Below are 27,974 nucleotides of genomic sequence, written 5' to 3' on the forward strand. Positions count from 1 at the left end.
AACTGATCAGTTTCAACCGTGGCTGAATCTGGATGCCAGTTCTGACTTACATACAGATTCAACTTAAGAAACCCAGGCGTCCCCAAGTCAGCTGCTGCTGAAACTGATCAGCGGCTGATTCCAGGAAGCCTGGGGCAGAGCAACTCTGCCTCGGGCTTCCTGTAGTCAGCCGCTGGTCAGTTTCAGCAGCGGCTGACTTGGGGACACCTGGGGCAGAGCAGCTGGGGTGCTGCTGGGTTGCTCCAGTAGCGCCGCTCCTCGGCTCTACTGGAGCAACCCAGCAGCACCCCAGCTGCTCTGCCCCAGGCGTCCTGATTCAGCTGCTGCTGAAACTGACCAGCAGCGGCTGAATCAGGACGCCTGGGGCAGAGCAGCTGGGGTGCTGCCGGGTTGGTCCAGAGCGGCATTGCGGGACCAACCCGGCAGCCCCCAGCTGCTCTACCCCAGGGGTAGGCAAGAAAAGCCTGGTCTGCTGGGGGGGGGGGGGCACTAGCTGCACACACACCCCCCTCCCCCGCCCCTGCAGCAGACCAGGGAGACGGGAGTGGCGGGACCGCCCAAGTCCTCCACGGCTTTGCTCCGTCTCCCTGGTCTGCTGACCTGGGAGACGCGGAGCAAAGCTGCAGAGCACGTGGGCAGCGGGACAGTCCAGGCACACCGCGGCTGTCCCACTGCTGGCGTGCTCCAAGGCTTTGCTCCCCGTCTCCCTGCAGACCAGGCGCTCCAGGCGCTCTCTGCAGGGAGACGGGGAGCAGCTTTTCTCGTCCCGGAGGACAGGGGCGGCGGACCGTGGCGCATCTGGGCATCCCGCCTCTCCCGTCCTCCGGGGCGAGAAAAGCCCCGTTCGTCACTGCAGATCCGACATAAGTCGGATCCACGTAACTCGGGGACTGCCTGTAATCCTTTTGATCACAGAAACCAAACTTTATAACCAATGTCACTGTCATCTCAAAGAAGTCCAACTCTATGATGCCTTTTAAAAAGATTAAATAATTATTTTGATCTCTTGTGTTTTGCCCAATCTGAGAGCTTTTTCCACTGGTTAGAAACCTCCCCGCACATCTTTTAGTGTGGCAACAGTTTATTGGGGCTCCGCGTGTGTAGGTATTTAAAGTTGAACTGTTGGTTCTCAAGGTCTTTATTTTAATATGCAGTCAAGAAATGTAAGTTCCATTTGTTTTGTTCCAACAAAGCTCTGTCAGATTTTACCCAGAAAGCAAGTTCGTGGAAAGCAGCACAAACACCATGAGAGCCACGCGTCTCAGTTTGAAAACCTTTTCTTTTGTAGGTTTTAGGGAGGGGGGTGAGGAGCAAGAAGGGAGTTGGCTGTTTACTTTCTGTTTAAAAAAAAATACTTTACTATTTATTACAACAATAGAAAGGTCAGAGGAAATACTTCTACCACACACTTGCCAACTCCTCTAGGAACCTGTTACATCTTCAGTATGGAATGTCAGTGAACAGTGTTTAAAAATCGCTCCTTTTATTAAAAAGAAACCAGAAGAAAGAGAGACCCTTTGGCCTGTTTTCAGACTAGTAATGTAGTGCTTTGTCATCAGTGGCAGCAAGCTCTCAACATTCTGAAAACTGGCTCATCGTAATGCTGAATGTCCAAATATTCCTCCTGCCTTTATGTTTTTGCCTTATTTGGACGGGTGCATGCTGCAATAAAAGAGCACTTACCAATGCGCTGGGCAAACTTTTTAAAATACACATAATAACTAAGCAGACCCAGATCTATTCCTGCAGGCCACCCAACAACAACATATATATCAGAGAAACCTATATACCATATACGCAAACATACCAGAGAAACACTCCAATTTCCAGTGTACATTCAGTTCCCCGCCAGAATCCCACGTCACCACAAACAACCCCCTGCAGCATCTGTCTCCTCATGAACCCCAGGGATAGCTTTGCCGCAGGCCCTGAAGGCTAGCAAACTCAGGTTGTTACAGACCTGGGGTAAGAGCCATTCCCAAAGTCTGGAGCACCAGTGGAAAATGCCCTGTGAGCCACTCCCTCGCTCTTCTAACAATGGTGCTTCAGCTCAGGTGCCTCCACTACTGACCAACTTGCCAATAAGTTATTGGGCAAGGGTCAGGCTCTGAAACATGCTATTTAGTCTCTAGCACTCTTGTTTTGTTTTGTTCCCACTTCCAAACTTGACCAGATAGCATGTGCGAAAAATTCAGGATGGGGTAATAGGCGCCTCCCTAAAACAAAGCCCTGACTGTCCCAGTAAAACTGGGACATTTGGGAGTTCTGCTCAGAAAGTGATGTTAGGCTATGGACTATGATTTTCAGTGACTGTATATGCCCTTTGTTTCCTCCTTTAGGATAAAAATGTGCACACTCTCCTGTCTGCAATGAAGGTTAAACGCAAAATTCACAGATTTGTGTTTTCTTGTGAGATGTGCATGGCTGGGAGCACACAGGTCCCTACATAAAGTTACATTTTCCAACCCACAGTGACCCCAACATACTTTTTACAGTAATCAGAGATGCTTTTTCTGTTAGGTCTGTTGCCTTTGACACCCTAAGTCTTGTACTTGTTGAAACGGAAACTCCCCTAACAGCCTGAATCGCAATATACTTTTTTTTTAAAGTGACTCAAAGTATTTCATTTTAAAATCAGTTCAACAAAACACCAAACTGCATTTGATAAGTCCCTTGTCCTGAAGAGTATACAGTCTAATTGAATTTTACTGTTTAAAAGATTACACAATCAAGGTAATAATCAGGTCCTATTTAAAATGCTTGATTTTTTTTTTTTTTAGGGGGTGACTGGTGGGTGGGGGGGGGAGGATCCTGGCCATGACTCACATACCCCAGGCTGGAGAAGGGCTGGAACAACCCCCTTCTGCCCAGTTCTGCTCCACCCCACCACTGCCCTGTCTCTTTCCCCAGTCAAAACAACCTAGGGGAATAGCAAGGCCAGGGGGCGGGCACCAGGAGTAAGTGTCTACATCCCCACTCCCCCACCCTCAGTGGCAGGGGGAAAGCAGAGCAAGGTGACCCCGATGACATTGCTTTACTACTGCTGGGGAGGGCAGGGCAATCCTGCCTCCTGCCCCCTCCCTTGGGGCAGCACAGCCAAGAGAACAAAGCATTGCTCCTTTTCCTCCCCCCCCCCCCACCCTGCCACGCTGCCACTGCCAGTAAGTGGGGGGGGCAGACCCCCACTGCAGGCATCAGACCCTCCTCCACACACACACACACACACACACACACACTATTCCTGCCAGCTACTAGCCAGCCCCCCTCACCCACAGCATGGGGGGACAATACCCCTCTTTCTTATGCACTCTCCTGTGCATTGCCCGTTTGTTTTTAATACACTTTCTGCTACCTGAGAGAGAGAGAGAGTAAGAAATAGAATAGGTTAAAACACCAGAAATAGCACTGCCTATTATTAAAGTTGCCCAACACTTCCCATGTAATACCCCATTTTCAGTTGCTTATATAACTTGGCTGAACTGTAGCTATTGGAGCTGAAATTTCTGATGCTGAGTGAATGCTGCAGGACTCCTTAAAAAAAAAAAAGATAAAAGAAATCCTCTGTTTTTGAGAACAAGATGGGGGAAATACATTGTTTTGCCCCTATTAAAGAAAAAAAATCTTACTGCCGTTTCACTGAGAAGCTCTGTTAGTTCCCCCATGTTTTGGATTAGCAGTTTGGAATTTGTCAGGGGAGTGGCCTCCATCAGAAATAAACACAGCTTTTTGCCATCCCTATGAAAATCTACCCTATTGGCATACTTCTGTGTGGAGTCAATGTCTCTCTTCAGGGCTGCCCCCGGCTCTGTATTTGAACCAAAGATGTCCAACCCCATCTTCCTCTCTCCTCTGTGTCTTGTAGGGCTTCTGTGGTGATGGTTGTTAATACACTGCAAGAACTTTAAACGCTAAAGTAACAGATTAGAAGTATCATGGCCCAGTGGAGGAAACCTAAGACTGAGATTCGGGCATCCTAAATTCTAATCCCGGCTATGTCTCTTCCCCCCCTGTATGGTCAAGGGTCAGTCAAAACTTCTTTGCCTCGGTTTCCACACGGAGGGGTTCTGCGGCCTACAATGTGTAGGAGGTCACACTAAATGATCTTGATGGTCCTTCTGCATCCTTCCCCCAGGTTCAGTTTTTGCTGCCTTTGAATATCACTCAACTTTTAGGCTAGAAGAGTAGATTGGGAAGAGTCTGGGATTAGGACTGGAGCAGGGAGGGAAACTGATTGAGCATGATGGGGGAGAGTGTTGCTGGCCAGGCAAGGAGATGGGTAGCTAAGGTGAGAGGGGAATGCTGAGACTGGTTGGGCAGGGAATCTGGGACTAGAAGGGGGGAGGAGGCTGAGACTAGGAGCTGTAGGGGGAAGGAGGAGAGACTGGGGCTGGTTGGGAGGACAGCTAGGAGCCAGGGGGAGATTGTGAACCAGTGAGGGTAAAGGGGGAAGTGAATTGGAAGCCAATTGCCAGGTTGGTGAGGGGAGGTCTTGGCCACTGAGGTTGGATGAGAAGCAGAGGGAGGAAGGGAGAGTGGGCCTGGTAGACAAGGAGACAGGGAGTGAGGAATCTGGACAAGAGGAGGGGGTGAGAACAATGGTGGTTGGCTGGAGAGGCAGACCAGACCAGGAGCCAGAAGGGGAGAATTGGAACTAGCTGGGCAAAGATTCCCATAGAAAAATGATGGCCTGTGGGTGAACTCTCTTTACAAATAGGTCAGCTCTTGAGTGATCAGTCAGTTCACACCCTCAAAGGAAACTTGCACAACTCTTTCAGAAGGTGAGCCTGGAAGCTTAGATTCATTATTCTGTGACACTAAGGCTTTGTCTACACTTCAGTTTGAAGCGCAGCTGTGGCAGAGCTTTCAACTGAAAGTGTGGCCACTACACGAGCACTGGGGCTATGTAAACACCTCCACAAGGGGGGTAGTTAACGGCGTTGGAGGTCACAGTTCTGTGCTGTCACTTGGTTCACACTTGCACTTTACAGGGCTGTAACTTGATGTGCAGGGGATAGAGGAGGGTGTTTTTTCACACCCTAAGCCAGAAAGTTACAGCACTGTAATGTGCCTGTGCAGAGTTGGCTTAAAGCTCATGAGCAGAACAGAGACATTGGTTTATGGTTTATTACAACAACAATCTGGTGCCCCACCCCTCCTTTCCCCAACTCTCTTCCCCACCCCCTTCTGTATCCATCTCCTCTGCAAGATCTGGCATCCCAGTCTCCTGCCTCAGATCACAATCTCCTCAACCCTTAGGTTATAACCCAAACTCCTGCACCCCAGACCCCACCCTTCTTCCATTAATGTCATGGTAGAGTGTGGCCCTCAACCACTTTCCAAAATCTTGGAGTAGGGCCCCCCTCATCAAAAATTATTGTCCACCCCGTGCTAACCACTTACTCTAAACCCTTGTTTCTTAAACTGTGTTCCTCGGAACACTGGTGTTCCACGGAGAACTCTCAGGTGTGCTGCGACCGTTTGAGGAAAAATTGCTAGAGCCGCTGAGACACTGGGTGGAGCGAAGGATGGACGGGGTGAGTGAGTAGTGATGCAACGGAGACGTGGCTGGAAATGAGGCGGGGCTACCCACGTTCCTCCATGCTTCTGTGCCCGGCTTGCAATCACCTGGGAAAGCTCCGCCCCTCGGTTGTGCCCATTGCCAGAGGGGAGGAGCGTTGCAGGGCCAGCTCTGATTGGCTGTCTCTGCTGCTGATCTGGGGATCCTGCCTGTCAGGGGTGAGAGCTGCCCTACAGCCGCCAACCCAACCGGGTCTTTGCACTGCTGCCTTTAGCCCTCACTTGTTACCCAGGACTGCTGATGGGGACCAGATACAATGTTCCTTCGTTGTTGGACAACTTTTTTTTCATTTAATGGATAGCGATTGACAGGTTATGTTTGGGATACTTAGATTAAAAACAGATGTTCCACCTTTCAAAAGATAATTAAAAAGATACTTAAATTATCACTGGTCCGTGAGCGAATATTGTCGTTGTCAATAAAAGTGTTGTCTGGTGTTCAAGGGGTTTGTGTGTGTGTGTGTGTGTGTGTGTGTGTGTGTGGTGTGTTTTGTTTTGTTTTTGTTTTTGTTTGCTCAACCAAAAACTTTGTGTTCCTCATAAAAAAAATTGTTTGGTGTTCCTCGGTCTTAAAAAGTTTAAGAAACACAGCTCTAAACAATCTGTTCTATTTGTGTCTTACTGTGACACTGGGAGTTCCTTTCCCAGACCTGAAGAAGAGCTCTGTGGAGCTCAAAAGCTCCTCTCTCCTCAACAGTTATTACCTCACCCACCTAGTCTCTTAAGTAGTTACACAAGTCTCTAAAGCCAGACTTTCCATAGGTGGTCACAACAGTGTGTTCCTCTTTTTTTGGGTGCATGACTTGAGTGAGAACCTGAGGTTTGAGGCAAGTGTATACTGCCGTACACTGCCAGTTTACGGTCCTACAATGTTCTGGCTCGGGTGTGAATCATCAGAGTGCAACAAGTTACAGTGCTGTGAAGTGCCAATGTAAACCAGGTCTTGTGGAGGTGGTTTTCCTGGAGTGCTGGGAGTCCTCTCCCTGCGCTCCTCCTGTGGCCACGTTGCAGTGTTAAAGTGCTGGCATCTGGTGTAGAGAGGACAACCTAGCCTGAGGAACAGGGAAGGGACACAAGGGAGCACTCCATTTTAGCAATTAAGATTTTGGCAGGTGCATGGTGTACCTCCTGCATGCTACCGAGTCATCTGAGCTGTGCTTTCCACTTGTAAGTGTAGACAAAACCTGATTGGCAAAAGTGCTGAACATTCACATCTGCAATTGGAGTCAGTGGGAGCTGTGCGTGAATATCTAAGGGTATGTCTACACTACCCCGCTAGTTCGAACTAGCGGGGTAATGTATGCATACCGAACTTGCTAATGAAGCCCGGGATTTGAATTTCCCGGGCTTCATTAGCATAAAGCCGGTGCCGCCATTTTTAAAAGCCGGCTAGTGCGAACCCCATGCCGCGCGGCTACACGTGGCACGGGCTAGCTAGTTCGAACTAGCTAGCCATTCCGAACTATCTGTACACCTCGTTCTAGCTAGCCCGTGCCGCGTGTAGCCGCGCGGCACGGGGTTCGCACTGGCCGGCTTTTAAAAATGGCGGCGCCGGCTTTATGCTAATGAAGCCCGGGAAATTCAAATCCCGGGCTTCATTAGCAAGTTCGGTATGCATACATTACCCCGCTAGTTCGAACTAGCGGGGTAGTGTAGACATACCCTAACCTATCAGGGGTTGTTGCTTGTTAAGGGTCTGATTTACAGAGATGCTGGGCACTGCACCTCCCACTGGCTCCAATCAGCACTGTCAGGGTACATCTACACTAGCCTCCTACTTCGAATTAGGGAGGCTAATGAGGGCGACTGAAGTTGCTAATGAAGCGTGGGATTTAAATATCCCGCGCTTGATTAGCATAATCCTGGCCAGTCGCCATTTTGGAAACTGACTAGCCCGAAGTAACTGCCCACGTCTATACGCAGCAAAGAAGCGGGATTCCGAGATAAAGCCCTTAGTTCAAATTAACTGTTAGTCCTCGTGGAATGAGGTTTAACAGTTAATTCAAAATAAGGGCTTTATCTCTGAATCCCGCTTCTCTGCTGCGTATAGACGTGGGCAGTTACTTCGGGCTAGTCAGTTTCCAAAATGGCAACAGGCCGGGATTATGCTAATCAAACAAGGGATATTTAAATCCTGTGCTTCATTAGCAACTTCGGTCGCCCTCATTAGCCTCCCTAGTTCGAACTAGGGGGTTAGTGTAGACAAACCCTCAGTGATCAGCACTTCTACAGCTCAGGCGCTAATAGAATATGTTGAGAACAAGAGAGAGTATATCAGAGACTCGGCTGATGAGTTGGAACATACACTGTGCATCACTCTCCAGTTCTGCCCCGGCTCAGGCGCAGTCATTCAACTCCCAGTATGTGTGCTGTGTGTATACGCTCAGTAGGTCCAGTTTATCTTTTTGTTCTTTCATTGATCTTGCACCCTGGTATCTGTCTCAGAGGGGTAGCTGTGTTACTCTGTAACAGAAAAAACTTAAAAAGCAATGAGTGGTCCTACGTACCTTAGAGACTTACAATAAATGTAGATAATATCATGAACTTTCATGGGCACAACCCACTTCTTCATCTAATACTATCTACTCATGATGCTCATCTTCATTTTTTGTTAGTTTCTAAGATGGTGCAGGACCACTTGTTGCTATTTAAGTTTTTCCTGGTATCTATATTATTGTCTGAAGGACAAGAGAAGATAAATAATGACAATACTTCTTCTTGTTGGGGGTAGGTGGAGGGTGGTGTGTGTGTGTGGGGGGGGGGGGGGTTAAATTCAGGAAATGTTAAGGGCCCAAGACAAACTGAACACCAAAATTCTTTTTTGTGTGCAATCCACAATCAGGAACTCTTTCAATGTTGCCCTTGGGGGTTCTATTGTAGGCAGGTACTGGAGATTTTAATCCTTAACTTTTGCTTGCATATGTGTGTTCTAAGGCAGTGTTTCCATGCCTGAATGCACCCTCATTTCTTTGACTCTGATCATGGTAACTTACAGGGGGCCAAAGAAAGTTTAACCTGTGTTTCCACTACCTTCCAGAGCCGGCTGACTTTGGCAAGTCGGAAACACTGGCGAGATAACAGGCATCCTCAGGAAGCAAAACCTATCAGAACATGATGATGTCATTGGCAAACAAAACAAATGAGCTCTGGGAAAGCAAACTGTTTTCCAGCATTGTTGATCTTACATTAAGTTAGAAGCTCTGCACATCCACTTTCTGGCCCAGTTAGCCAGAGTTTTTCAAAGAGAGCAATAGTTCAAGCCTGCCCTTACCCCCTGGGTTACTTTATTTTGCTGTCATTTGCTTTTTAATATACACAATTTTCATTTGTTTCTTAAACACAACTTACAGGAGAATAAACCAGGGCTGTGTCTTCATGGTCCATGTGCACTAAGTTAACCCTATGTGCACCAACTAGGCAACGTGTGAAGAGCTTGGTATTTGTGGTCACATTTAAATATTTTTTGCCTCAGGACACCATATTGGGGCTGAAATAATGTAAGATCTGATCTTCTTGCAGTATTTCCACAATCCAGGAACTATATAGTGTTGGAAGAGGACTAGATTACACATTTCCATCGTATAAAATGACTGCTTAGCACCTGTGGAAAACCATACGCATATTAGAACCTACATACATTTCTGTAAGCAATCACATTTGAAGACACAAGGAAAAGTTTTTTTTTTTTTCAAAAGCATAGCTCCCTTATTCAAATGGAACGTAAACACTTAGATGCAGTGTTCCCTGTAAAGCTGAGCACTTGGGCAGCCGCTGAGGAGAGATTCAGGTGCTGTCCAGCTGATTGGCAGAGCACCCATAGCTGACCACAGCCAGCAGTACCGTATATTCCGGCGTACAAGACGACTTTTGATGTTAAAAAAACATCCCCCAAAAATCGGGGGTCGTCTTGTACGCTGGGTATACATCCCAGGCGCGCCTGGGATGCCCCGCCGCCGGCTTCCCCCGAGGCTTTGCAAAGCTGCTTCCCCCCCCCAAAAAAAAGAGTCCAGACTACTTTCACCTTCGAAAGCTCCACTTTCTAAAGTGAGATCGGAAGAAGATATGCAAATTCCGCAGGAATTTGTATATCCTCTTTCGAAAATAGCACATAGTTTAGAGGTACCCTTAGTGAATGAGGATGGAGGTTCCTTGGGGGCGAGTGTGGGAATGGAGAGACAGCAGGGAGATAAGACTGAGTTAGCTGGGAGGGAGAGGGATGAGGAGAGAGCTCATGGTGAAGTGTCTCAGTGTTTCATGCTGAAGATCAGGGCACTGATGTGTAAGAGGGCACCGCACCCCCTACTGGTCCACTTGTCCTACCAAATGACTCTTTCCTCTAACACCTCTCATCCTACTTCAGTCTTTCACTTTCCAATGTGCTTGACCTTGAGGGGCTATTTTGGGTCTCAGCTGCCACTGGGCCCTTCCCATGGTTTAACTTCATTGATGTCATTGAAGTTACTTGTGACTCAGTGTTGAAAGTGAGATCAGAGAAAGACCTGTGGTCCAAAGGCTTTGTCTGTTTTTTTTTAAATGGCCTGTTTCTCTCTTTCTTTATATATTGCCTTCCCCAGTGGGGCTTTCACCTGACACCCATGTGTAGGAGGCAAGACCCAGCCCCACCCCTTCTGCCCAAGGCCCTGCCGCTGAAGCCAAGCCTCGCCCACTCCCAGCCTGATCTTGCTTGGCCACGTGGAGAAGCCGGGGTTATCGTGATGCCCCCAGTCCTCGCCACCAGCCAGGAAAAGCTCACTAACCCATCGTGGCCCCATCCCTCCCCACCCTGGTGCCCAGGCTGCTGAGCTGGGCTGCCTTCCCAGGAGGCCAGAGGGAGCAGAGCTGCCACACCGTGGTTCCAGCCTTCCTTGGCAGCGGCCCTAGCCTTAGGTAGTCAGTCATGTAGGCAGTTTTGCGAAAGCTGAGCCTTCCCTTGCCACCCATTCTCTTACAACCTCTGACAAACACTGTTCACCTGGCCGCTATCCCCAGCAGTAGCAAAGTTACTATCGACCCCTAAGCAATAACAGGAAAAGCACTTCTCTTCTTTGCACCTGTGCGCTGTCCAGTGGGCTTTCTATTGTTTATGTAGTCACACTGAATCTTTCTCTTTGGAGGTCGACGAGCTCTAGCAGCCAGCTGTTCTGTCTTCGGTGACTTTTTTAACCTCTCACAATTCCAGGCTTCTGTTCTAGAAACAGTTAGGAATAGAGAAATTGTTTGAATTGACCTGATCTGGCCCCACCTCCTGTTATTGACGTGTGTGGTGTTATTTTAAAAATAACATCATTTTCCTTTCCATTTCTTTCTTCCAGGTATTTGTCTAGTACTTTTTGGCTAGCTTGTTTATCCCTGTGACTATTCGCTGATCATTCTACTTTCTAGTATGGTTTAGCATGTATGGAATATGAGGAGCTCTGTTCTGTTAACTAAAATATTACTGGAAAATGTTTTATTTCTTTAAGAAGTATACAATACCATGTCCAGGGGACAGAGCACAGATTCTTTAGGCTCTATGCAGGGACTGGTGTAGGTTCTGAAAAGGTTCTAACGCTTGGAAGTATTTTAAAACCCTTAAGTAACACTTGCATGGTCTGTGCAGGCTCTGTTTAAAGTGTGGTTCTGTGCTGAACACTGGCTTCTGGAATACACTAGGTAAAGGTGCCTTGTCCCCCCAGAGAGCCTCCTCCATGTAAAGTGTCTCATAGTGATTGATAGGGTGAATGGGACTGTTTCTTTAGCACAGAGTAGAGCCTCTTTGTAATGATCATCCTCCATGATAGAGCCGAGGATTTCATGCACCAAAGCACAGGCCTCTAGCATTACCACTGAAGGACAAACTTCATTAGCATCTAGAAACAAGAGGTTCTTCTCCTTTACGCAGAGCTGCCACTACCAGGGACATGTAACTCTGAGCATGTTTGCACAACCCTGCTACCAAGTGGCCCTACTGAGTGTCTTACACAATGTGTTTGCTCCCTGGGTGTATTACAAGGCATAGTCCACTCTATTGAGGGCCGTTAATCTAAGTTACATGACTTCTAGCTGATGTCCATGTAATTAGATCTACTTACCCCGTGGTATCTTCACTGCAGGAAGTCACTGTCCCATCTACTCCCTCTACTCTTGTTGTGGTAGAGTACGGGAGACGGCGGGAGAGTGCACGGCAGTCGATTTATCACATCTATACTAGATGCGATAATCAACCCCTGTGGATCTGGCAGGTAGTGAAGAGGCCTCCCCCTCCCCACTCCCCCAGTCTCATCCCCTATGTCAGGAATGTGGCAGCACAGCACAGCTGAGTGTGTGTGTGCTGGAATCTCTTGTCTTCATGCATCATCTGCATAAGTGTTTACTGAGTTCCAAACCACTGAAGACTTGGTACCCCCTAAATATAATGAGCTAGAACAGTAGAATTTACAAGAGGTTCCAAGGCTGAGCTAGCCAAGAGAAATTGTTGCAGATCAACTAATTGGAACCTATTACTAGTAATATAACAATGCGCAGCCAGCAAAGAACTCGGGCTGAGTCTGAGGGGCTGGCAGAGACAAGGAAAAATCTTTCAACTTTAGATTTGCTTTGAAAATCATTGTGCAACAACAAACATGGCAACTTGTGACTTTTTTTTTAATAGAGCAACTTTTCAGAGCAGCTGCATTTAAAATGCAATTTACTTGGCTTCTTTGATTTGTATTACACCTGTTAGCTGATTACAGATTTCAACAGACCCACTTAGGCAGTAAAGAAATCTCCCCTAAAAGCAACCTTTAAAGACTGTAAACAAGGGAGTCTAATTGGGGGCACAGCAGAGGTTAGCAGTGTCTTTATTGACTAACATAATGCACTTTTTTGTTGTGTTCTGTTATTTTTGTGCTTGGTCACAATGTTGATAGAATATGCAGAGCTCCAGGAAGAGGCTGTGCTGCCCTGCGATCTAACTCCTCCTCCCAGCATAAAGCACAACTCCACCTGATCTGAGTAAGGCCTTTTCTCTGAAAATGCCTTTCTCAAAGCTTTGCTTAGCTCCAGAGCAAAGCTTCTCAAGATCACTTATCAAAATCTGAAAGCTGCAATCATCACCAAATTCTTCAGTCAAATACACTGACTCAGCAGCAGCAGCTCTGCATCTGTTCCCTGGCTGAACAGATTTAGGTATATTATCTAGGGAAGGTCAGTACATGATTCATCAGCATCTGCATGCGCTTCATTGTTATGTTTTTTTTTTTTTTTTTAATGTTGAGGCCAGAGGATGAAACTCTGCACCCAGCAGCCTGCCAATTGAGTCAAGTTGTCTTTCCTTGTTAGAGCAGCTTTCTGTTCCCTCTTTCAGTGATGGCTCCCACAGAAGAGAGCTTTCTCCTGGTGTAACTGTGACTGACTGAAATCAACGCAACATGTTCAGTGTGGAGGACCTCCTGATTTCTCATGGATATAAATTGTCCAAAAATCCCCCTGCTTCATATGAGAACAGAAGTGATGGCTACCAGCCTGAAGCTACAGAGACGAGAACTAGTCGGGGAGCACTGAATGGGTTTGAGACAGACGCTGGAGCCTACATTTACAGCAAGAAACCCCTGGCCAAAGGCAACCTGAGCAGCAGCGAAGGCAGTCATGGGAGCCAAGGGAGGCACCACGCCGGCCCCGGTTACCCCCCAGACCTCCAGGGTTTGTCCACTTTTCATACTTCAGAAGGGGGGTAAGTTCCTGTATCATGCCATGGCGTGGCTTTCTCTTCCCTTTAGATTCTGGCAGATGAATTCAGCCTCACTACCCCTTTGCCTGTGAGACATGTGACCATTTGTCTGCTTCCATGCCCATGCATGCACTGAAATGTTACATGCCGCACACGCATTCACGGGGCTTTTGTGTAGCAGGCAGAGGTAAAAGTAAGTATGGAGCACTGGTAAGAAAGTGCTTAGGGCTGGTAAACTATTTATAGATCCCGTACCACCCATGGAGCTGCCTGTCAGGAGAACAGGGCTGGGGGCAGGGGAGCTGATACCATCCCCGCTGCCAGTATTCTGCTGCCCCTCCCACTGGGGAAAAAGAAGCAGGCCAGAGGAGATGCAACTCCACAGAAATGCTTCGGGAAAGGAGCAGAACCCCAACAGCTCCTCTGGCTGTTGTACTGCCCTGTACCAGGGTAACATGGGGTGAGAAGGAGAGGGGAGGGGAAGACTGGGGGGGCCCTGGGCTGGGGGCAGGTGGTATCACTTGGGAAGGTTACATTGACCCCGCCCCCCCCCAGTACCAGGAAGACATTAATTTACTTTCATAAATGATGTGTGTAGCCTTTATCAAAATAGCAGGGGGGGGAAAGGGGAGTAGAGTAATCAGTAATACCCTTTACAAAAGATCTTGCTAATGGGGAGAAGATCAGGTCACGTAGGATATTTCTGCACTAACTAGATGCCCATGGCTAGCCTGTCCAGCTGTAAGGATGTCATTGTGTAGACAACTACACGATTAACTGACACAACCCTGGGCTTACCAGTTAATCTTGTCGACTACAGGCATTCTCTTCCTCCCCTCCTCCCCAAGCTTTTGCAAGGTGGGAGAGTGAGAGTCAGTGCCGGGAGGAGCTAGCTTAAAAGCTGGCTCCCTGTGATCACTGGATCCGCCTGCCCAACCCCCACCCCCTCAATAGAGAGGCAGCAGCATGGGGGGAGGAGGGTCAGGCTGGAGCCAAAATGCGTGGGGAGCTGACTGTCAAGCCAGCTCCCCTGGCATGCCACCTCCACAGACCCCACTTCCCCCTCCTTCTTTGCTGCATCCTACAGAGGCAGTGGAGGGGGCAGGCCTCCCATAGCTCCCAGTGGCTGTGGTTCACCATTCCCAGCCAACAGGAGCTGCAGGATGCAGCGGCAAGCATGTTTTTGCAGTGTACAGTATTTCCCCGTAGCTCCTATTGGCCACGAACGGTGAAATGATGTCACTGGGATCTGTGCAGCGCCATGCCTGCAGATATCCATGTAAACAAAACGTCTCCTGGCCTGCTAGTGGGTTACCCTGATGGGCTGCATGGTGAAGGTTGCTGACTCCAATATGGAGGCAATATGATATTTTCTGTCGTCTTAGTGAAGAGATGATGTCCAACATTTTTGGGCTCCTCTTTCCTTCCCCATCTCCTCTCCTTACAGGCCACCTATAAGCTGTTCATCTGGGCAAAGAAGTCACCTTCATTCTCTGATAGACTTAGGGAAAGGAGTAAATTGAACAGCTGTTCAGCAACAGTAAAGCATCTGGGGAGCTCCAAAGGATCTCAGATTTACTTGTGGGTCCAAGCCTCTTTGGCCCCTGTTGAGAAGAATGAGGATGAGAATCCAGTGGAGGTGCTTATACGAGCAGGCTTTCCCTTGAGTGGAGGAGATGGCTCCTGACGACTAGCCTTAAGTAAGTGACGGGGAGGGAGAAACAACACAGGAGGAGGACAGAGCATATGGAAGTAGAAGGGGAGAAGGATGGGTGGACTTGGAGCTAAGAATGTTAAATTGCAGCTATCTGACTAATTGTGTAGTTGATACAATTTGTATCGTCTACACGATTAGTCAATAAGGTCCATGCTGCAGAGCCACAGTGGGGGTAGCTTCAGGAGCTGGACTGAGCTCAGAGCAACCCACGCTGGGCTTTTACTACATTTAAAATGCAGAGCTGAAGCGTCCCGGACCAGTGCCAGCCAGGACTGCTCGGTCCTGGCTCACACTGAGTCCAGCAGCCCCTGTCCAGGGTGGGCCCAGCTCTCCACTGGGAAACCCACAGACAGAGGCTGCTGCCAGAGCAGCCTCTGCACATGACTAGCCTCGGCCTGCTGCGGGCAGAGACTGCTTCACAGCAGCCTCCCATTTCCACAGACACACACACACACACACACACACACACACACTGCTGTCTCTGATAGAGACAGCAAGTCAGACAGGCGGCACCTCAGAGATAGCGCTGGGGGAAATCCGCTTTTAAGCTGGCTCTACCCAGCACTGGCTCCTGTCCCACCCCAGCCTCCCCACTGCCCTCCTCCTCCCCCCACATTGTCTTCTCCTAGAGGCAGCAAGGGGGAGAGTGAGTAGCTGATACTCCAGTCACCTACCCAATAAGCTTATGCTCATTGGGTAGTCAACTACTCACTAACATCCCTATTCAGAGCTGGACCTATGAGGAGGTGAAAGGAAATGAGGGCAATGCTGATGTGTCCTTAATGTATTTACAGAAAAATGCTAACTTCCTTGTCTGCCAGTCAAGGGGAAGGGGAGAATGTCTGTCTCTTTAGTGCTAATGTGGGTGGGAGAAAGTATAACACAGTAGCTTTGGTAGCTTTTCAAAAGAATAGAGTTAAACAGGACTCGGTGTTAGCTCAATGTGGCCTTCCTTTGCTTCTTCTGAAATAGGAGGTAATGTAGTGGAACCTGCCCACTTACTCTGTTTCACATATTAAAACTTGATTTTAGAAAGCTCACTTTGGCCCCAGAAAATAGGGACCCAAATATTGGGCCTGAACTGCCTTAGATGTGTCCCTTTCATGCAAACAGTAGCCCTTCTTTTTACACATTGCAAGTCCTAGTACACAGCATCCCTACTAGGTAATCTTATAAGCCACTAGCATGATGGTCTATGGAAAGCATTTTGTTTAAACTCCCAGGTTGTCTGTCTTGTAATGTGTTTATTTTGTATCTGGAGAGAAATATTGGAATCTGTGCTGCAATTACTTGGTAGGGGGATAAAGATCTTGCAGATGCTCAATCTCTTCCAAATGGGGACACTCAAACACCTGTAGAGGGCAGAGGTTTTTTTCTGTCAGCTAATGATCTAATTAACTTTGGTAGGTAATTAGGTTGGTTGTTGACAGAAGTTCCAACATAGTCCCCTTCCTCTCATTAAGCAATAGCCTTCTGTGGTATCTGGCTGTTTCTCCACCTCCTGCTTTGGAAATGGTTATTGGGTGTGTGCCCTCTATTCTGTACCCTGTATGAGGTCTTTGCTTCCCCTTACTCCCTCAGTTGGATGAGGGAGGTAACCTAGTAACAGATGATGTGGGAAAAGCTGAAGTACTCAGTGCTTTCTTTGCCTCTGTCTTCACAGACAAGGTCAGCTCCCAGACTAATGCACTAGGCCATGTAGTATAGGAAGAAGGTGGATAGCCCTTGGTGGGGAAAGAACAAGTTAGGAACTATTTAGAAAAGCTAAACATACACAAATCCATGGGCCCGGATTTAATGCATCTGCAGGTACTGAGGGAGTTGGCAAATGTCATTGTGGAGCCTTTGGCCATTATCTTTGAAAACTCGTGGAGATCGGGAGAGATCCCAGATGATTGGAAAATGGCAAATGTAATGCCCATCTTTAAAAAAGGGAAGAAGGACAATCCAGAGAACTACAGATGAGTCAGCCTTACATCAGTTCCCGGAAAAATCATGGAGGGGATCCTCAAGGAATCCATTTTGAAGCACTTGAAAGAGGGGGAAATGATCAGGAATAGTCAACATGGATTCATGAAGGGCAAGTCGTGCCTGACCCATCTGATTAGCTTCTATTATGAGGTAACTGGCTCTGTGGATATGGGAAAGTCAGTGGATGTGATATACCCTGACTTTAGCAAAGCTTTTGATACAGTCTCCCACAATATTCTTGCCAGCAAGTTCAGGGAATATGGATTAGATACATGGACTGTAAGATGGATAGAAAGCTGTGTAGAGATAGCGATCAACGGCTCAATGTCTGGTTGGTGGTCAGTTTCTAGTGGAGTTCTCCAGGTATCTGTTCTAAGATGAGTTTTGTTCAGCGTCTTTATTAATGACCTGGATGAGGGGATGGATTACACCCTCAGCAAGTTCACGGATGACATTAAGCTAGGGGGAGAGGTAGATATGCTGGAGGGCAGGGATAGGGTCCAGAGTGACCTGGACAGATTTGATGATTGGGCCAAAAGAAATCTGATCAGGTACAACAAGGACAAGTGTAAAGTCCTGCACTTGGGATGGAAAAATCCCAAGCATTGTTACAGGCTGGGGACCAACTGGCTAAGTAGCAGTTCTGCAGAAAAGGACCTGGGGATTACAGTGAATGAAAAGCTGGATATAAGTCAACAGTGTGCCCTTGTAGCCAAGAAGGCTAATGGAGCATTGCCAGCAGATCCAGAGAAGTGATTATTCCCCTTTATTTGGCTTTCATGAGGCCACATCTGGAGTATTGTGTCCAGTTCTGTGCCCCCCACTATAGAAAGGATGTGGACGCATTGGAGAGAGTCCAGCAGAGGGCAACCAAAATAATTAGGGGGCTGGAGTGCATGCCCTATGAGGGATTTGGGTTTGTTTAGTCTGCAGAAGAGTGAGGGGGGATTTGATAGCAGCCTTCAACTTCCTGGAGGGAGGTTCCAAAGAGGATGGAGAAAGGCTGTTCTCAGAAATGCTGGATGGCAGAACAAGGAGCAATGGTCTCAAGTTACAGTGGGGGAGGTCTAGTTTGGATATTAGGAAAAACTATTTCACTAGGAGGGTGGTGAAGCACTGGAATGGGTTACCTAGGGTGAAGCACTGGAATGGGTTACCTCCATCCCTAGATGTTTTTAAGTTTCGACTTGACAAAGCCCTGGCTGGATTGATTTAGTTGGGATTGGCCCTGCCTTGTGCAGGGGGCTAGACTTGATGACCTCCTGAAGTCTCTTCCAGCTCTATGATTCTACTGTTGCTTTGTACTGCCCCCTTCAGGGCCTCCTCGGTGGACAACCTCCCTTGAGCCCCAGAACAATACTAAGGAAAGAGAGTCTGCAGCAGCTGACCTCACTACATAAAAACCGGAGTTGGGGTGGAGCAGAAGCCCCTGTTAAAAGCAGTGGGTTTCCTCCTGGGTGGGGGCCATGATCCCATCACCTCTGAAGGTGGGAGGGTACTCCTTACTGGCCGTGAGGATGGGGCAGTTCGGGAGTGGGAGAGAGACAGCTGTGAGTGGGGCTTTGGGGGAAGGGATGATGGAGGGGTGGGCCCATGGTTCAGGACTCTCCACTTTTAGGGGCTTCCACTGTTCCTTACCCGGGCAGCCAAGTCTTTGAAGCTCTTTATCCATCCTGCCTTTCAGCGTGGGACAGTAGAACAAAGGTCACATGACTCCTCTCTGACCAGTTGGGGCAGTGGATGTAAAAGTAATAGTGGTGGGGCTTGAATGCTGCTCCTCTTCTCCTGAGCTGCATCTCAACAGCATGGATCAGGGGTGTAGTCCAAGTGGACCTGGCCTCCAAGCCCACCCAAATTGAAGCTGGAGCTCCTTGAACACACAGGCTGGGAGTGGGAGAGTCATCCCGGGCGGGAAGTGTGACTCATGGGGGCAGGGCTAGGAGGGGCTGGCGTTGGGGCCAGAGACCGTGATAGCAACCCACAGTGAGAGCAAAAGCAGTTATGTGGCCAGTGGAGTGAATGGGCACCAAGACAGGAGCAGAAGGGGTAGGTGGATCTTGGGCCCCTTATTGGTGTGTCCCGCAGCCTGTGTGCCCCAGGCAGCCCCATCTTCTGGGGACTGCTGAGCAGTAAAGGCTGGCTGGAGAGGACCGGGGGAAGTGGGGCTCTCCAACCCTCCTCCCCCCATCATTGCCTGCCCACCAGCAAGTCAAAGCCCATTCAGTTTTCCTGCTCTAACTGTGCCACTGGCATTGATCTTGGTTTTCTGTGATTAAAAACAAAATTCTCGGATCAAAACAACCTAAAATCCATGTTTTTCCAGAATTAGAAGGAAATGCTGAACTTTAGTTTCCCATGCTTGACAGGGCTCTGGCAGTCAGTCCCACATGGTACTTTCAGTGACACTGGACCTTTTAATAAAGCTTGCTTGATGATCATATATGCTTTTATTTTTTTCACAAAATATAAAAACTAAATATTCTCTGTAAAAGTAAATATTCCATTTTTTTTTCTTCAGAGAACATATTTCTAGGATCCCTGCTGATCCATGATTGGTGGAACTGCCCCAATCTTAGGATACAGTAAATTACGGAAACCTGTAAACTGCAGAATGCATGATGACCAGTGCATAGTGTTGGCCTTCTAACTGCCAAGGAACTGAGTTCAAATACTGCTACGGTTGCTCTTTTTTTCTTTTAAAATTTCCAAAATTGTGTTTAAAAGTTTATCATCAGTATGATGGCAGATAGAACTAATTCACGCCACATCTAGGGAAGTAATCAAAAACTTGGATCCCCAATATTTCACACATGTTTCTTGAGAGAGACAGCTTGACAGCACAGGTGTACTAGCTATAGGTACTTATCATGTAGGTCATGCCTACATAAACACCATCCAACGTGATACTCTCATGGGTCCCTTCCCCTCTAATGCTTATGTGACTAAACACTACAGCACCAGGGAGTAAGCATTGCAGGGTTGGGTCCTGAGTAAGGCATATTTAAAACTCGTATAGTACTTCTATCCCATGACTTCAAAGTGCTTTACAAAGGTGGGAATTAGCGCACATTTACACATGAGAAAACTGAGACATCGGGAGGCTAAAGGATTTGAATATGGCTAACCTGCAAGCCACAAGCAGAATGGAGAATAAGTCTCTTGATCCTACTCTCCAAGCTCTTAATAGATTGGGTAACAAGCTTTCCTTATTTTTATTCTGTTGAAAATGTAGGCCACTGTATTTAAGTCTGGGTTTTGGTTTTGGTTTTTTGTGCCTCTCTGGTTGGACACCCAGCTGAAGATGCTGTAAAAAGGACTGGGTTTTCAGAGGACAGATGTATTCTATAATTTTTTTACTTTTGCATCACCAGTATAGTCCAAGTAGCGTAGGGCAGAATTGCACAGCAAGTGGTGATGTTGTTTTGATCATTCTCACCATGATAGCTGTTCAGTTATAGTCTCAGATGTGGATATGACCAGACTGCCCTGGATTAGGAATATAAGTGAGTAGTCGACTCCCTGATAAATCTAGGCTTGTTTGATAGTCGAGTCACTACCCAATTAGTTGCAACCCTCCCCTCACTGCCTCTGTATCAGAGGTAGCAAGGTGGGGGAGCAGGAGCCAGTGATGGGGGAAGCTGGCTTAAAAGCCAGTCTCCACAGGAGCCAGGGGAAGCAGAGGCTCAGCGGGGGATCCAGCGTGAGCCAGGACTGTCCCAGATGCTGCGCCTCTGCTTTTTAAACATAGTAAGAGCCACCAGGGACTCAGCTATCCCAGCTTGCGCCTGGTCCCAGACCACTGCGGTTTTGCCTTTTAAATGTAGTAAGATCAACCAGACAATGCTATTTTTGCCAGGTAGACTAAGGCTATGTCTAGACTGCAGGGTTTTTTCAAAAAAAGTAGCCTTTTTTCGAAAAAACTTCACCTGTGTCTAGACTACAGCTGCGTTCTTTCGAAATTAAATCGAAAGAATGCGGCTTTTCTTTCGACGGTGGTACTCCTCATTTCACGAGGAATAACGTCTTTTTTCGAAAGTGCTCTTTGAAAAAAGGCACTATGTAATGCAAACTGTGCTTTTTTGAAAGAGAGCATCCAGACTGCCTGGGTGCTCTCTTTCGAAAAAGCGGCTTGCTTTTTCGAAAGTACTGGTTGCAGTCTAGACGCTGTCTTTCGAAAGAGGCTTGCAGTCTAGACGTAGCCTAAAAGATTACTATTACTTGTCATGGTAGATGCGGTGCTGTTCCTGAATGCATCTTAAGTTTAAATCAAAGTACAGTCATAGGCCTTCTTTTCTATTACCCTGCTACTATTTTTTTCTCTAACGAGAAATTGACCAGGAGGTTTGGAGGAGATAAGATTTTAAAATTGCTTTCTCTAAACAAGATAACATGAATGATGTTTCAATCAAGCAGATTAACTTTTCTCCCAAGACTTTTCTCCATACCATTAAATGCATTTTTACCTGTGCCTCTAACTAATTTAAACAGGATTTTACATCCCTAGTAACTAGTTAAATGTTATGTTTAACTGGTTAACCACTTACACAGGGCTAAGCGGGGGGCCACTCAAGCCCAGCTGGGCTGGAGCAGTGCCCCCACTTGCCACAGTCGGGCTGGAGTGCCACCATTCATGGCACACTGGTCTGGTCAGGCTGAGCCCACCATGGGTGGGGACTGTTCTACCCGGGCTGGAGCACCTCTGCCCATGGTATGCTGGGCCCAGCGGCACATGTGGGGGCTGCTCCAGCTGGGCTGGAGTGCCCCCCTCACCTGTGGCAGACCCTACGGGGCTTGAGCAACCCCTGCCCATGGTGGGCACGGGGCTGCTTCAGCCCCTGGCAGTTAACCATTCCCATCCCTAGCCTCCACTGTCACATCCCTAGCCTCCACTGTCCTCATTCCTGAATCTAATTGCAGTGAGTCACATGATGTTAACTGAATAATGTTCTCTCCCTCATTAATGTACATGAAAAGTTACCTTTCCTTAAGCATGCTTTTTGAATTCTAGTTGTTATGATGACATAATGTAGATCTTCAGTATGGTGTTTTACATCATATGTAGAATTTCATTAGTTACTATAACGACAAAATATTATTTAAACAACTTCTGTAAACAATGAGATTAAATTGTTTCTCTAGTAATAACATGGGCTTTAGAAGAGAGAAAAATCCTGCCTCCTTATTAATGACATTCACATAATTGCGTACATTGAAGGCTGGCTCTTTTGTTTTCTGGTGGATTCCCCCTAGGAATCTAGGTAACACTTTCCCAACAGTTATTCACAAACTTTGCTTTTTTTTAAGCCAGGGAACTTCACCGATCCATTTTCAATAACAGCGATCACTAACCTCCAAGTTTGTTACTTTACTGTCTAGAAGACCCTTCAGTGATTTTGATGTTCTATAAACTTGAATAAATAGTGCTTGTGGCTTTGTAATGTGTGTTTTAATAGTTTAGCACCGTGGTATCCAACACACTAGCTGCAAGCCAAGTGTGGCTATTTGGCCAGTTGCTTCAGAACTGGTTGGACACCACAAGTTTAGCATGACTGATCTCTCCATATATTTCCTGTCATTTACCAGATGTTGCACAGAACAATGCCTCACTTGTTTGTTACCTAGACCTAGTCACTCACAGTAATCTCTCTAGTCAGTTGCTACACGACAGCATTATAAGAAAACATAAAGGTAGCAGAAATGACCTTGGTAATCTCCAGAGAGTTGCAGCTCACGTTCAACTGCAAAGCTTCTCATGCTGAAAGAGATAGTGGCTTTCACTCTGTGGTAAAACTTCCAGTATAGGCTATGTCCTGTTATATCCCACGGATTAATATCAACCAGGATCCAGAAAACATATTGCACACTGCATTTTATATGGTGAAACTTTTTTGTTCAGACAGTGGGTTTTAATCCATCATACTTAAAACAAAAATAGTCTATCCCAATTTGTTTTAAGCATTTTGCTTGATAGGATAAACTTCACATACATAAAAGAAGAGTGTTCTGAATGTGGATTGCATCCCATTTCACTTGGATTTCTGAATTTTATCTACTTAAACCTTTTTTGTGAGAAGATTTAGTTTTTTGGCAGCAAGCAAGAGCAGACTGACTACATATAACTTGGGGTGGGAGAGGAGGAAGGAAATTCTTGGGTTCATCTACATTCTTGTCCTATTTATGTCAATTTTGATTTTTCTCTTGTGTTATGCTGGTGGCAGCTACACAGTAAAATAATGGCAGTTAGATTTTTGGACACCTTATTTACAAGAATAGCAGGACCACAGTTTAAAATATAAACTTCTAATGTAAAAAGTATCAATTTTCCTTTGGAATACTGTGTAAAGTATTTCATACTATCTCTGGAAACATAGGAAGGATCTAATATTGTCTGCTGGATTTAATTCAGAAATCTTTAAGTTTGATAACTAATTTTTTGTCGTTGTTTTAGCCTCCTTTTTCATGTTTCAGTGATGTGTTTTTGCTAGAATGGATCCATCCTCTTTTTAAAATGTAAAAAGTTACACATAAAAATTAACCTGATGCTCAATTTCATCAGAACTGTGATATAAAATGATACATACTACAATGATACATTTTGAAACTTCTAGAGAGACTTATTCCTTAAAACAAAGATCTAATTAGTCTCTTCTTCACTTTTAACCCTTGTGCTGTGATGCAAAATTCTATTTCTTACCGAAATTTACATTGAGACTCTAGTGCTGTTTCTCTTTTGAACCTAGAGTCCTCTTATCTTATGCTTTGCTACCCCTGTACAACCCTGATGAAGTCAGTAGGTTTTTCTGTATCTGAGAGCAGATAGTAGGGTTCAAAACCTTGTTTAACATAGTCAGTTCAGTTTTTATATTATATACTCAATAGGTCTCTATATATCTACACAACAAATAAATGCCATGCTAACATGCATGTGAATATAGCTTAGCCTCCTTCCTTACTTGTGAGAAACTGTGTATGTTAATTACTAAGATCGTTTTAAAGATGTATGGTTGTGAATGAGTTATAGAAACTAAGTGGAAACACTATTGGCATAATTCAGCATTTGACCCTCTAATAAAATTCCCTATAAAGGAAAGAGACTGCATTTCTATAGCTTGCCTGTGACGCTGAATTTCTTTTGCAGATTTTATGACAGACCTCAGTTAGCATGGTCTTCGGGGCCCAAGACTGACAAAGATTTGGCGTACTGGAGAAGAAGAGGACAAGACTTCAGCGTACTGCTGGGTTACACTGACAAAGGAGACTCTGAAATGAAAGGATTGGCACCACCCCATGGGGTGTACAGACATGCTAAAGAAAGTCAGCTGGACGTAGGTGCAGGAACAGAGAATGTGACAAGAAGTGGCTTGCAAGAGACCTGGAAAGCGCCTGGTGATTACAAATGGCAAAGTTTAAGAACTGAAAGCTGGAAACAACCTAAAACATTAGGAAGACAAATGTCTGAAGGTGATAGAGAGAAACTGCTTCAAGATCTATACTCATTGACTCTGGGAGACAACATACTTAGCTCCCAGGACAAAGGGAAATCACAGTCCTTGCCAAGAGTTCTTTCACCGGAGACCCTAAAGTGTGTGGAAATTCCCTCCCTGGTGAATAATCATCACTTTCTAGGTGGCACTAAAGCACCCTCCGGTCCCCAAAACAGACTGCCTTTGGAACTGGCAAAACCCAGGGAAACTGGAAGCCATCTTCTTCCTCTGGCCAAGCCCAAGTATGGCAGACCCCTTAAACCTCCATCCTATGAACTGCACCGACAGAGCAGGGCATCTATAGAAACCAGTGGCTTGCAGGACCACCAGCAAACAGAGGAGCCCAGTTCATGTTTAGCCAAAGGAAATGAGCTGAAGCAAGACATTTCCATTCCAGACCCTGGTTTAGAACCCCCTGTCTATGTACCGCCGCCATCTTATAAGTCCCCACCTCCACCAAGTGTGAATCAGCATTCCCTCAGTGAAGTGCCTAACTATGACTTGTACTTCGACAGCAGTCAGTGGCATCCAGTAGAAAGGACAGTTGTCAGCCATCCGCCCTCCACTAGTACATTGGAAACTGGGGGTGAGCACTGCAAAGATGATCACCATCCTCATGGAAAACAAAGCCATTCCAGGCACACTGATGACTACCTGCATTCCATTCAGTATATTCCTTTTGATGATCCTCGAATACGGCATATTAAAATAGCACATCCAGAGAGCCTCCAGGACAATATTAAATACACTGAAAATACATGTAGAACCATTCCTACTGCTTTTCAGGAGAGAGCTATTGAACTATCTAATAGTGCCTTTTTGGATCCATCAAGTTTACTAAATACTGTAAAAGGTGAGAGAATGCCTGACAGTACCACACATAGCAACAGGTGGTTGGCAGCATCCAACAGAGATCAGGAAAACTGGGCCCAGCCTGACCAAAGAGATGGCCGTGACACAGGCAATCACCTCTCCATGAATGAAACTAATCAGGAGTATACAAAGGGCAACCTTTCTGTAAGAAACCCACATATGGATAGCACCTGTGAGACTGTTACTAGAGTTAAAAAGTTTGAACCTGGAACTGGGATGCAGACCAAAAAGAGTTCAAAGAAAAAAATGAATGAAACTATATTTTGTTTGGTATCCATCCCAGTTAAATCTGAATCAAATCTGCCAGATACGGATAGGAACAATAACCTAACCCAAAGCCTTGATAAGAAGAATGAGTTTGATAACAATGGAGCTTTGCAAGAACAAAGTCTGTTAAGTATGTCTTCCACTGACTTGGAGTTACAAGCTCTCACAGGAAGCATGACCAATAAAACTGAGTTACAAAAACAAGAGCTGTGGAAACCAGAGGAGTTCAAACAAATGAATGACCTCAGTTTTACTCAGACTACAAAACACAGGGAACTCAAATACTCTGGCTCTTGGCCAGGTGATCAGTACAAAGACCAGCAAACACAGACATGTTTCACTGAAGACCCTAAAAGCTCACGCTTCTTCCATGGCATAAAACCTGAGCAACCAAATAATAAACTAATGTCTCCAAAATTCTTGTCCTGCACAACATCTGTGGCTGGGTCAGACCAGGCAGATTTACCCCCCAATAACAGGAGGTGTAGGCAGAATACATACAATATGAAAGGTCAGATGAACCTGAGTCCCTCCAGCAATAGTGCATTTTCAAGGACTGCCACCTCTGTAATTCAGGTACATTCACCAAAGGCTTACCAGAGCCAGCCTTATGGGTCCTGCACAAACTTACCAACTCAGGAAGGGGAAATAGGTGCAATTGGCACTGGTGATGTTGTCAAGGGTGAGAGAAGTGCTCCCTGCAATAGTAAAGAACTGTTTGGACAATTTCTCTTGAAACCTGTGGGTCGCCGTCCCTGGGATGCAATAAGTGAATTAGAAAGTTTTAACAAGGAGCTTCAAGGGCAGGAAGAAAGTACTAGTAGTGAAGATGGTGTGGAGAGTGAGGGAACCAAGCAGGAAAGTGTTCCTACAAATACAGGAACCTTCACAACTTGTGAATCAACTCAGGAACTCAGACCTTGTAAGAAGCTAAAAACTGTGGCACCAGAAGTTCCTGTATTTAGACAAGGAAGAGTTAAAAGTAAGTCTGAAAGTTGGAGTACAGAGTTTAAGTCTGATGATCCGTATATCTGTGCTGGATCACAAAGCTCCTTGAGTGCGAAAGAGAACAGTAGTTTAGTTAGGCCAGCAGATGGAAGTGTCATAACAAAAAAACAGGAAGCCAAGAACAGAATAAACAAACACGGAGCTAGTTTAGGCCCAGTCAGGAGAGTTTTATCCAGTAGTCCAAGTAATGTACATCCGAGTAATCCATTCAATCATGTGGACTTGGAGACAAAGGACGATAGACATTACATAGCTAATATATTAGATTTTGTAAAATGGAACAAAAGCTCAAGTCCCAGAAACGATAAACCTTTAGAGCGAGGCTCTATAGTGAGATTGTCTTTAACTAATAGAAATCAAGGTCATTCTGAGCCAGATTTGAGGTCTGTGGGACTAGATATTGATTCTGAGCCTGGTGTTAAAAACTCTGACTTTTCTGCAAATGCAATGGAGATCCCCCCAAATGAGTCGCTGCAGGCAAGAGCTGCAAGGATTCTGGGTATAGAGGTAGCAGTCGAGTCTCTAATTCCTGGGGACAAAACTGGTCTCCACCAAAACCCCAGCCCTGCAAATGGTGTCCAGGATCCTGAATTACCAGTAAGTGGAACAGTATGTGACAAAGTAGAAACAAAAGACTGCTCTTATGAGGGCAGACGAAAGTGTGGCTGGACAGAAAGCTCTTTCTTTGTTGGAGAGCGCAATGTCTCCTTTTGGACTGGTGATCGTCAGAGCACTGACCAAGAAACCAATTCTAAAACTCTGATAACTGAGCAAGGTTTTGAACCATATATAGGTCCCAACAGGCAAGAGAAGGATCCAGACCAGCCTTGCAAGTCTGTTACACATCAACTTGCTGAAAGAAACGTGATCATTCCAAGCTCAGAAAAGAGAGTCAGAAGCACCTCAAAGGTGATTGAAACATTACAAGGTAAACTTGCCTCTCCCCCTAGCCGAACTGTTATGGATCGTTTGGTGCGAATGAAAGAAGTTGACTCAGTTTCCCGTATGCGGCGTCTGAGTATCAAGAGTGCAGACTCAGGGGAGGAAGTAGATGAAGAGAAACCACTGAGGGTACAAGAGGAGAGAGGTAGCTGTGCCCCAATCAGCGGTAATGAACTCTCTCGCAAAATGGTGCACACAGGTGCTGTTTCCAAGCGCATCATCTCTCTCAGTGAAAATGGACACATAACTGCGATGGGCAAGAAAAAGACTGACCGAGATTTTTGTTTGGGTAAGGCCCAGTTTTACGATTCTCTGGGATTCAGTTGGGCACTGTTTTAAAAGGGAATAAGTCTCAGAGGGGTAGCCATGTTAGTCTGTAACTTTAAAAACAACAAGTAGACCTGTGGTACCTTAGGGTATGTCTACACTACCACCCTAGTTCGAA

At 46.3% G+C, this 27,974-nt stretch overlaps 1 protein-coding gene across 12 annotated transcripts in view; it reads left to right on the forward strand.

Moving 5' to 3' along the window:
* Positions 1 to 27,974, forward strand: part of JCAD (junctional cadherin 5 associated) — an 86,876-nt gene that overhangs the window by 52,515 nt on the left and 6,387 nt on the right. For 5 of the 12 annotated variants that reach the window (XM_075922594.2, XM_006110645.4, XM_075922597.2 and 2 more), the window contains exons 2-3: positions 12,905 to 13,270; positions 24,094 to 27,818. In XM_075922594.2, the coding sequence (XP_075778709.2) occupies positions 12,969 to 13,270; positions 24,094 to 27,818 (4,027 nt within the window). In that variant the 5' untranslated portion in view covers positions 12,905 to 12,968. Of the gene's footprint in view, positions 1 to 12,576; positions 12,745 to 12,904; positions 13,271 to 14,818; positions 14,968 to 16,712; positions 17,106 to 24,093; positions 27,819 to 27,974 lie in introns of those variants that run through there. The other 7 variants (XM_075922598.2, XM_006110648.4, XM_025180865.3 and 4 more) reach the window with 5 other exon arrangements.

The sequence above is a fragment of the Pelodiscus sinensis genome, chromosome 2 (assembly GCF_052426305.1).
Source record: "Pelodiscus sinensis isolate ZL-2025 chromosome 2, ASM5242630v1, whole genome shotgun sequence".
NCBI classification, from domain to species: Eukaryota; Metazoa; Chordata; order Testudines; family Trionychidae; genus Pelodiscus; species Pelodiscus sinensis.